Raw genomic sequence first — 11713 nt, forward strand, 5'->3', positions numbered from 1 at the left:
CTTTCCCACCCCCTCGCCCGCTCCCCCGCCCCTCTCCGCCCCACAGCCCTCAACATGTTCTGCTCCTGAGCCAGAGCTGACCCCAGTGACCGAGTTAACTGTCTTCTTTCCCCTCCTCCTGGACCCCTTGCTGTCTGCCTGCACCAAGCCCTCGTTCATCTCCCTGTTCTCCTTTCCCTCCTCCTCCACACGTCCCACCTCCCTCTGCTCCTCCACCCTGGGCTTGCGAACACTCTCCCAATTCCCCTCAGCCTCGTCCCCCTTGGAAGCTGCCACCCCCTCGGCAAGCTGCACCTTCTTCCTCCTCGACTTCTTCATCCTCATCGACATCTCCCCACAGCCCTCCAGGATCTTGCACTCTGGCGCTGGTGCCCCAGCAATCTCCATCTCAGCCTTCTGCATAGCATCGATATCAATGATCTCGATGACACTCGGAACCTTGGGAATTTGGGCTGGCGTCTTGGGTGTTCTGACCCTCGTCTTCTTGGGGAGACTCTGCGACGAGTTCTGATCGGACTTGGGCTCGCTGCACCTGTCGATCTCCTCGGTGAGGTCCTTGTCGGGGCTCTTGCTCTTTCTCCAGGGCCCAGGTGCCCCCAGGGACTTGACGATGACAGTTACCTCGGCCTCTGAGGGATCGGAGTCGATGACAACGACGTCTTTCCGTTTCCTCGAGCCTCGAGACCTCACTGGCGGTGGCTTGTCGAGAGGCTCTGGGGACTTGCTGTCCCCTGGAGGTGGCGACAGCCCCAGGGCCGGGGAGGCCGGTCCCTCCAGCGGGGGGACGAGCTCCAAGTCGTCGTCAGACAGGACTCCCTTCTTCCCCAAGTCCTCGGCTCGCTCCATCGCGAAGGACTTGGCTCGCTCCAACAGCTCCGTTATCTCAGACGCCTGGATGTGCTCGAGGTCGTCGTCGGAAATGGTGCTCTTGCTGCTCTTTCTGTGCCTCACCGGCGACACCTCGTAATCCTGGATGCTGTCGAGCTTCTCAAAGCGCTCGAGCTTGGCATCCACGAGCTCAAGAACAACCTCAGAGCTGATGTGCTCGATGTCGTCGTCAGACACGTGATACGTCTCCTTGGTGAAGACGTTGGGCTCGATGATGTGGTAGTCCATGCAGTTGAAGTCGTCGAGGGTCGGCAGCTCGAGGGGTAGATTCATCTTGCAGAGGCTGGAGACTGAGGCGTCCATCGGTTCCGGCTCCGGTGGCTGGTCCTCGTCGGCCAGGGCTTCGAGGGCCTTCAGCTCGACGAAGTTGTCGATCGTCTGGTCAAGCCTCTCCACGATCATGGCTTCAGCCTCGCCAGCTCTCTCCATCACCTCTTTTTTTGCCCTTCGCTGATCTGTCTTGACGTCGGTCTTCTCAAGCTTCACATCGAGCTTCTTGGCTTCTACTCGAGGGCCACTCGTGTCCTCGATTATCACGCTGTCCTCGTGCTCCTGCAGAAGGTACTTGGGCCCCTCTGCGCTCTTCTTGTTTCGCTTGGGGACAATTATCCCCGGTCTCTTGGTCACCTTCTCTGGCTCAGGCTCATCACAATATTTATCTAACTCAGCTGTCTTATTCTCCATAAGTACAATACTATCGTCGTCGTAATTGACGACGTATTTAGCAGCAGCAATGCTTCTCTCATGCACATCGTCCTCGCGCTTTGGCGATCTCTTTATCCATGAATTTTCCCTTGCCAGTGTCATTGGACTCCTTGGTATCTCACCTTGCTCAGCGCAGAGACTCAGGCTCGTTGGCACATCTCTGAATGCACCTCGCTCGTAGTCAATTACGCAGCTGTCGGGTGTCATTGTTGCTGCCTCGACGCACAATTGCTTGTGCTCTTTGACATCGCGTATGTCGTCGTCAGGTACACTGTCAATAGCTGGCTCACTTGCTGAACGCATTTCAGCGCATATTTCGGTTAAATTACGGAGTGGATTGACGTCTGTATCGAAATCGTTGAGGGATGCTGGCCCCTCCTCGGCGCATACGCTTCTAGGGGCCTCCGCTATTCTATCGTCATCAAATTCCTGAGAAGAGGACGCGTCTTCTTCGTCGGCCATTACTGTTATCACCGTGCCCAGGGGGTTGACGACTTTTGTCACCGGCTGTCCCACCCTCTCAACTACCAATCGCCTCCCTAGTAACAGAAAAAGCCGTTGGCAGGTATCAATTACGAGGTTTTTTCACCATTATTATTCCAACCGTTTCTAGGTATCATTAAGACACGTATGAAATGTTTAATGGAAAAACTTGGCGAATTCTGGTGGAATTCTGTTGGCATTCTCTAGAATTCTGGTGGGATTCTATTAAAGTTCTGGGGAATTCTCGTGGAAATTCTATTTGTTTTTTGCGCTGATTCTGCGAGATGTTTTATAGGAATATGTCAATAGATTTCGATTTTTCTGTGGGAATATTCTATTGGGGTTTTTCTATGAGAATACTTGGGCATGGATTTTACAAGCTTTTTTCACTCGGATCCGGTAATGTAAAAGGAAACAAATATGGCGGGAAAAACTTGGAAAATCCGGGCCCAATAATTTTAATAGAAATGTCTCGAGAGAAAAGTTTACACAGAAAAATCGAAATCTTTTGACTTTTTCCAGGAGCAAATAGAATTTTAACGAGAATTCTCTGGAATTTTAATAGAATTCCCATAGAGTTTTTAGAGGATTCCAGTAGAATTTTCTAGCGAGTTCGCTAAGGCTTTCTATTCGTTTTTTCGTACGTGGAACTCTTAGTCTTCAGCCATTAACGGGGATTCACAGCTATTTTAATCGAAGGAAAGGAAGAAAAGGGTCAGGAGAAATCAAATTCGACAAAGTGTTTCTCATCAGGGCATTCAGTTATTCTACTTATCAACTCATTAGTTATTTAAGGACTGTACGGAAAACGCGAATAAAGAATATCATTTGAGTTAAAAATCTGACATCGAACAGATTCTTGTCATAACTGTTATCGGGAAATTGCACATCAACATTACAATTTCTTCATGAAGGGCTCTGACAAGTATCTGTTTACTATCAAATCTGGCGAATTTTTGACTCTGATGATATTCTTTGGTTGAATTTTTTCAGTACAACCCTTGAATAATTAATGGGGCGATGAGCAGAATAAATGAATGCTCTGATGAAGATCACTTTGCGTGCTCGAAACATTGGCAATGATAGGAAAAATTTGGTTTCTCTTAATTCTTTTCGGCTCCTCGTTTGATTAAAATTGCTGTGGGTGACCGGTAACGGCTCAGGAGTAGGAGTTTTTACTGAGTTTTTTAATCCCGGGGGCTGAGGGGACTCATCGGTGGAAATCATGATGACATTGACACGAAATTTTCTGGTGGACGTCCATCGTTTTCGCCGGATTAGGTGTCAATTTTTTTATCACGCACGATAAAATTTGATAGAAAAATCTAGCGAATTCGGGAGGTTTTTCTATGAAATTTTTTTATACGTGACAATTCCTCTGGATTTTGTTTTCAAGTTCTTAAGGATCAGTTTAAGGACATCCAAGTACTTTCGCTATTTTTTTCGATTTCAGGCCTAAAAAAATTGGGTTTTCGAAAGTTTAAACAATTTAAATTATTTATTTATTAACAACGAATGTTTAAAAAAATAATAATTCTGTGTAAAACGTAATTTTAATGACGCTGAATATTCCTGATTTTTTTCAAATTTTTTTCACGCAATTTAATTGACAAATTTGTAAAACTGTAAAAGATACTTGGATATTCTTAATTTCTTATATATGACTCTTGAGGAAGATTTTTCAAGGTCGCATGAAACTGTGTTATCAGCTCAGATGATAACGCAGTTCCGAGGGCAATTAAAATTGCTGAAATGCGGGGGAAAACTCCGGGGCATCAATTCCCAGCCGAAAGGGGATGGCAAAACCTGAAAGATGGCTTAAAAAATTTGTTCCATTTATTGAAAATGGCTGGAGTGAGTTTAGAGCAATCTGAAGATGATGAATAATTTCAAGAGATGTTTGAAAATGCGAGGTGGAAACGTCGCCATCTTGAAGACAGCGTTCATCGGTATCTAATCAAGATGGCGGCGCCCCCACTTGCCATCCACCTCGTATTTTCAAATATTTCTTACAATTATTTAACCGTCCCAAATCCCCTTCGAGTTGTCTCATCCAGTTCCTACAAAATGAACAAATTTTTCAAGCTTTCATTCAGATTTTTTCGTCCACGTTCAATTGAAAATTCATGGCGCAAAATTTTCCCGCATTTCAGTGCTATTTTTTTTCGCTTATGAGGCCTCTTAATAACTTGAAAATGAAGTCTAGAAAAATTCTAGAAAAATTTATACATAATCCGACCGTCTTTGTGAACATTCTGTGAATTCCAGATGAATGTCATCATTTACCTTTTTTCGAGTAAATACCTTACGGTTTTCTTAACGTCTTGAATTTTGAGATGGGGGAGGTACCCGGGGTTCAAAGTGCAGTGATTATTCTATTTTTTTTTAAGTTGATAAACAGAACATGACAATCACACAAAGTTTTCCCCTTCTGGGGCGTTGAGCACTCAATGGTTTTACGTGCACTAATTTATGGTTTCAATGGTTTTGACGAGAGAACAGAGAGTAAGCGAGTACAACATGATTTATTATGCTCTACGAAATTCTGTTGAATCTATTTTGAAGTTCTATTTTTTTGTCGATGATTTCTACTGAAAATTATGCAATTTTATCCACTTTTTGAGAGATTTTTTACAGAAAAGGTTTCATAAATGTTGATTTTTCAATGTAACTTTGTTGTTGAGATTTTTATTTTTAATTTTCCCCGAATTTTCCATCGAGAACCAGAAAAAAATCGAAATCTTCGAATCGTCTTCATCAAATATTTGCAGAAAATCCAATATTTCCAATAAAAATCCCCAAAAACCCCGAAAATTTCCCATGAAAAATCACTAAAATATTTTTTCTTCCATTTCACAATCTAAATTGTGACTCTTCAATGCATATTATAATTATTTTTATCAACTGCTAAATTTGTTTCAAGAAATGTAAAATCTATTTCCCTCGTCAATCCCCGAATTGTACATATAATTCAAAAGAAAATCCTAAAACAGTACAACAGTTTGCTTAGAACTTTTGAACCACGAGGCCACTGCACCGAAAATCAATTATTTACAATGTTAGTGCGAAAACTAGGGTTTAAATTGTTGGCTGAGCAAGGGAAGACGTTATTACTGATAATAGATGATGATGTCCACCCTGGTTGATGTTAGTGAATTCAATCGTTACGAATGTCATTCTGGGGTGATAAATTAACGGCGATACCTGCCTCTGGCCAGTTCTGTATCCTTGCAAACTTAGAACACTAGGTACCGTCCTCTACCACGTGCAGGAAGCATTAATGTGCACGTCATACCGTTGAATCGTGTGAAATCAATTCACTCGTCTCTTTCTCTCATTTATTTGTTCATTGACATGCGCTAAGCAATAATTACTTGGCAAAAAGCACAGATCATCATTTCCCAGATCATTTCGAAACATTTTATGATTCACGAATGAATTTTCTGGACTTGATTTCTTCATCTCTTGTGGATTTCCAATTCGCTAGGTTTTTCTACGAAATTATTTCACACGTGGATGCAATTTGCCAGAGTAATAAGATAAATGCAAAACAGGAGAATAAACATTTTCCGGACGTAAAACACTCGATGAAAAACCAAAATGATTTTCGAAACAGCATATTTGCATTTTTATTGAGAATAAATTTTGAAAACGCGAGTAACAAAAGTAAAATCGAATTCTTATGGGAGTTCTACGTACCTGGAACACGGTTGGGGGCAGCTGAGGTCTCCAGCATGGCCTCGGCGAGGTCTTCGCGGAGCTGATTCTCACCGTTACCCATGTCCATGGTTTCGTTCTCCAGGGAATCCCCGTAGGCTTCCATGAATCTTGGGGATTGCTCGTAACTGCCTGGAATAAAACGAAAGGGGAATTAATGCAGAGCTAATGTTGAGTGACCTCATTCTGTAGAAAGAATCATCAGTAATAGCGATTAAATCAGGGCTTGAAAAGTATATTTCAATGGCTTCTTAATCAAGTTGAAAGATGGTGGAAGCAGCATCATTGCTTATCAAGTTACACAATACCGTCATGAGTTTTTTATATCAAAATCTCTCTCTATTAAACTCAGGTAGCAGTCTATTATGTTGAATACTTATTGAACTTATTGTGTTGAATGCATTCGAAAGCAAATTGCTAATTTATGTAAATTGAGCAATTGTCCACTTGTTCAATTTTAAAACTCCTGGAGTAATTAAAGATAACTTTAATCCTAGATTTCAATTAATTCAAGTATTTTAGTGGTAAAAACCATTGGATTTGATCCTAGAAGTCCTCAAATCCATCAAAAATAAAAAAACAACAGTAGAATTCATCATTCAGATCCTGTTCACACGACATTTATTATTTCTGATTTTTTTATTTGATATTATTTCTGATTTTTCTGGACTTTTAAAATGCTGGTGACCACTTGGTCTAATTTCTCGACATCAAGGATATCAATTGTCAAAAAACAGGACTGAAGTCTCAATTCTTCCTCAGTTCTTCCCCAAAAATATTGAACTTACTTCCAGACCCATCAATAACAACTGGCACTAGAGGTCTGGCAGCTGCATGAGGCATGTTAACAGGGTTCGACCTCGCCGGTCGTGATCCACCAGTGACACCGATTTCCACAGCCTCAGACTCCACCAAATTCACTCTAAAAATGAAAAAAAAACCCCAGTGATCATCCTGCCTCCTTCAACGCCCTCCTCACTTCCTTTCGAATGGAAAATTCAATGATACGAACCCACTGGGTGCGTTGTAAGTCTTGAACACGAACTGTGGCCCCATCCACAGTCTCCTGTGGGGTCCAGCGTGGGTCACTATCTCCACTTGACTCAACCAACGATCCTCAGCAGTGTCCATCTGCCTCGCACTCTTGGGGCACCCCGAGTAGCACAACAGTGGACTCGATGATGGCAGTGGGGGAATTATCTCCAGGGAATTCGGTATTCTGAGCAAGGGCCACTGGCCCTTGGCCTCCACCTCCAGTTCTATCATCGTGTCGTCGCAGACTTTTTCTTTTGGGATGCCTGTGCAACGCAAATCGGATTAATCGACAAGTATAAATAAATCCATTAGCTGGATACGTAATGAAAAACGAAAAAAAAAAATTGAATTGATTCTGAAGAAGGAGAATCATCGTTTTTTTTTGTGAGGATGAAAAAGCCCTGAATTTTTGTTTTGACGAGCTTCTAAATTTTTAAATTTTTGTGGTTTTTTTTCATTAAAAAAATTTTTTTTATTTAAAAAAATGTTTTTTTTTTCTAATTTTTGTGAAAGGTGAAGATATTATGTTTTTAGAAAATGTTTGTATGCATGTCCGGATGCGTGAGCCAATTTTTCGGAAAATTTTTATAAATCTTCCCAGAAAAAGGACAAAAAAATAAAAAAATTTAAAAAAATGTTGAAGCTAAAAATCTGAAATTTCATCACGTGATTGGCATTACTTTGGAGCACTTCTGGCCGCAATTTCAGCTCAATTGATCAAGTAGTTTCCGAGATACAGCAATTTCTCAAAAATCTTTTTTCCTCAATATCTCGAGAACTACGTGACTGAATTGAATTTTGACGTCAAAATATTCCTTGTGATAATATCTATCAAATCGGACAAGTGGCTTAGTAGACATTCAACTTGTTGTGAAAAACGTGATTTTATCGTCATAAAATTATCATTTTATCGCTTGTTTTTTTTTCAATTTTGTGAATAAATAATAGAATAGAAATAAAATGAGTAATTACCCGCAGCTGGTTTTGGTTCTAAGTCGTACTGAATCATATTACCATGACATGCCATTATGAACAATGAATCAACAGCACGTTTTGATACTTTGCTTGTGGAATCACGTTGGGAGTATATCCAAGCTCGTGGTGGTGCGAAACAGGCGCAGATTTTCAATGGTAATGTACCATTGTCGTCTGAATGCAAGCGTTGCCTCTGCTGAGGTCGACTAGAAACAAATGGAGAAATTCAATTCCGTGGGAATTTTTTCAAGACAACATAAATGTAGAATCATGAAGACAATGTGAATAAATCATCGATATTGAAACGCTGGGTGTGAAGTACCTCAAGGCGACAATTCAATTCTTCATTGAGTAGTTCATTCGACAAAAAAATAGTTGTTTTCAGGGAATGAAATTATGTAACGATTTTTTAATTTTCTATTAAAAAAGTCAATAGAATTCATTGAAACTTATTGTGTTAAGATATCTTCTATCAAATTTTCTCAGCTGAAATTTTCAATTTTTAAAAAATCTATTTTTCCTTTTTTTCATCAAGAAAATAAAAAACATTAGAGAATTTGAGCCGAGGATATTCTACAGAAAATATCTCAGCAGAAAAACTTGTACAGAAAAATCGAATTCTACTGACTTTGTCAAAAAAATAAAAAACCAGCAAATTCATGACGTTTTTCTATAAAAATTTTTCATAGATGTATTTTCCCATTCCCATCACTCCCACCTTATTCTCCCCCGAGTAATCAACATGATTGAATTCCTCCTCAAAACCCCCCTAAAAAAATTTCACCTACCTCGGCTGTGTCTGATTATTACTATGATTAAGTGTCGACGGTTGGCGTATCTGCGCAAGTGGATGCAGAATAGTTGGATGTGGATACGGAGGAAGTCTCGGATTGGAGTAAGGATACGCAGAAATAGGCATTTCGGTGTGTGAAACTGGTGAATGTGATCTTGTTCCATCGTCAGTCAAGCCAGCACTCCTGTGAAATCTGGAGAGTCTGTTGACGACGTGAGGTGTCGAGTGGGTCCTCATGCCGACAGGTCCCCCATAGGGTGCCACTGGGAACACATGGGTCGTCCCCCTGACAGTGGACACAGCAGCCCATCGAGTGTCGCTGGAGAAGACCATGTCCTGGACTTTGGCCGTCGTATCACCCCTATGAAGAACATAAAGATGATGCACTGCGGCTAGGGTTGGTCCACCAGGATGCGGCTGTATCCGGAAAACGTGGAAGTCGTGGCCCCTGCGGTCAGCTGTCATGAGGATGGCACCTGTCTCGTCGAATGTCATCGCGACAATTGCGTCGCTGTGCGCTGTGAAGTGGGCGACAACGGTCTCGATTGTTGGATCGTCGAGCTCTTTTTCCTCCTTAGCTGCTTGGAGATCGAGGATTGTTATGACTCCGGGCTGGGTGATGTCAGCTGCAGCGTTGTTTATGGGGATTGGGGCCGCTGTCGTCCCGGTTAAGCTCGAGGCCACTGTCTCACCTAGACCTCGGAGACCCTTCCCCAGGGATTTTGCTGCGTACAAGACAGCCGCTGTGTAACTTTGGACACCCTCGCCTTCACTGCCTCCACTGCTGCGACGCGCTGGCAATAATTTTTTCTCACTGAAAGGGGAAATCAAAGATATTGACACATTTTGGGAAAAAATGCGCATTTTTATCTTAATTTCACTAAGTTTGCACATGACTTAATTTATTTCATGAAGTAACGTTTTTCTGTTATATGAAGATCGGTGATTGTGATGAGACTTGAGGTGATTAACTGTTAGGACCTTGGAAATAACCGAACTAATTGCAAAGATTGCCACTGTAATTGCAATGAGTTAAGAAAAAGAGACATCATTAAAATGAATGAATAAGTAGTAAATTGAGTAATTAATAACTAAATAATAAACAAGACAAAATGAAACATAATGAACGAATAACTTACTAAATAAAAAAATTGGTAAACACAACAAATGAATGAATGACCGTGAATAAATTTCTTTAAACAATAATTAATCAAGTGAATGAACTGGACAAAGCTCTATGCAAGAGAACTCTACACAATTACGACTGTAATGTTTCAATAATGTAATCGACGTAAATCTCTCTGACTAAATTACCTATAAGCGAGCCATCTCGTTCCCAGCGCCACAGGATTAGGATTGGGTCCGGGGCTCAGATAGCAAGTGGTGACCGTCAAAACGTCGTCAAAAGTCCTGGCATCAAAGACAGCGATTCTCTCCGCGAATGTGACAACAACCGATCTCTTGTTCGCCAGGACATCGCAGACGGGATTTTTGAACTTGATGCTCTTCGTCTGCTCTCCAGTCTTCAGTGAAATGAAGCTGACACTGCAGAACTGCGGCCCTGGCCCAGCCGAGTCACAGATGGCGACGATCGGCCGTTTCTTCTCGTAAGGGTCGAGGTGATCTTCATCCGTCAGCGGATCGGGGAGAAGTCTCAGGGTGCGCACGACTCCCTGCCTCCAGGACAACACCTCCGTCGCCTCGCCCGATGCCGATATTATCCAGACTTGTACGCCTGTTGCATAGCCCAGGACGAGGAGCAACGGGGGAGTGCTGGAGCCCTCGATGTAATCCGGGAAGAGGGATGGGTCATTCACGTCACCGTACTCGAATCTCGCCCATGTTATGGTCTCGCGGTTGTCTGAGCTCGGGACACTCGTGTAGGCTTGGGGCACTATGTCGTTTATTATGCCAGCTACACTATCGATTATTGATCTGTCGCTTATTGGCTGGGGCGAGATCACTTGGGCACCCTTGTGCAACCCTCTTCTAGGCGAGTCTGCCGACATTTTGATAGCATTGGCTCTTCTGCTGGAAAAGAAACAATTACCATCATTTTTTTTTTGGGACGTTGAGGATTTTTTGTCTTCCTGACGAAATCTTTTTTGTCTTCCTGACGAAATCTTTTTTGTCTTCCTGACGAAATTTTTTTTTCTTCCTGGCAAAAGACAATCCACAGATGGAGGAGTGATTAATTCTGACATTTTTCTATATGGATTTTAATTGATAGATTACAACATCTGGTGTTGGTAGACTATACGGACCCTTTCTCAATATAAATTTTATATTGGGAATTTTTGGGACCCGACGCCAGCCACGTCCGCGCCGTGGGTCCTGGGTAACGCCAAGAGCTGGTAAGGCTCGTAATTCGATGCTTTACCATGCTCGTGAATTTAGAAAGTGACTATCTTTAAATTAATTTATTAAAATAATTTACATCAATAATTTGCATCAATTTACCTTTTTTTCAATTTCTTTTTTCAATTTTGGAGGTAAGTGACATTGGATTTTATTTGGGGGGAAAGACTCGTGTAATTCCCAGCTTCTGGTAAACAGTCAAGTAATTTTGAGTAATTGCTACTGTTGGAATGTTCTGTTGGACCTGTATTTAAATTCTCAATTAAGAATATCCACACTATAGACTCAACCGTTTTCAATCATCAAATTCGTCAATTAAATTGCGTGAGAAAAATATAAAAAAAATCATGAATATTCAGCGTCATTCGTTGTTTATATGCAAATAAATAAAACTGTCTAAACTATCAGCACAATTGATTAGGGGTGGGTGGGGTGAAACGGACACTTTAGACTTTTTTTAAATTATTCATAACTCAGAAACAAATTGATCAATTGAGCTCAATTTAGGCTCGTCACAAAGGGAAAAAATTGTTCTTTGTATTGAAAAAAAAAATACTGAATTTTATCAACATTTCAACCCCTCATTAACATTTTCAAAAAAGTCAAGTGTCCGTTTTACCCCAATCTCCCCTAATAAAATCGCAATTGGTCGTCTAATAGTCTAGTTTCTTCCTGAACTGATGCGAGCGCTTGTATTTTTGAGGTGAAAAAAAAATAAACCTCTCCGTCACGACGTAGTAACCTCATCACATTTGACAA

The 11713-nt window shown here is 41.6% G+C and overlaps 1 protein-coding gene across 1 annotated transcript in view; it reads right to left on the bottom strand.

Annotated features, from left to right (window-relative positions):
- The window catches only part of LOC107036778, a 13502-nt gene that overhangs the window by 711 nt on the left and 1078 nt on the right, over positions 1-11713 (bottom strand). The window contains exons 2-8 of the mRNA XM_015254924.1: positions 9911-10624; positions 8592-9410; positions 7801-8009; positions 6806-7091; positions 6582-6715; positions 5776-5925; positions 22-2132 (exon numbers count right to left, since the gene is read on the bottom strand). Of these exons, the coding sequence (XP_015110410.1) occupies positions 22-2132; positions 5776-5925; positions 6582-6715; positions 6806-7091; positions 7801-8009; positions 8592-9410; positions 9911-10605 (4404 nt within the window). The 5' untranslated portion in view covers positions 10606-10624. The remainder of the gene's footprint in view (positions 1-21; positions 2133-5775; positions 5926-6581; positions 6716-6805; positions 7092-7800; positions 8010-8591; positions 9411-9910; positions 10625-11713) is intronic.

This window comes from Diachasma alloeum, unplaced genomic scaffold, assembly GCF_001412515.2.
Source record: "Diachasma alloeum isolate Michigan unplaced genomic scaffold, Dall2.0 Dall_scaffold_00211, whole genome shotgun sequence".
Taxonomy (NCBI): Eukaryota; Metazoa; Arthropoda; class Insecta; order Hymenoptera; family Braconidae; genus Diachasma; species Diachasma alloeum.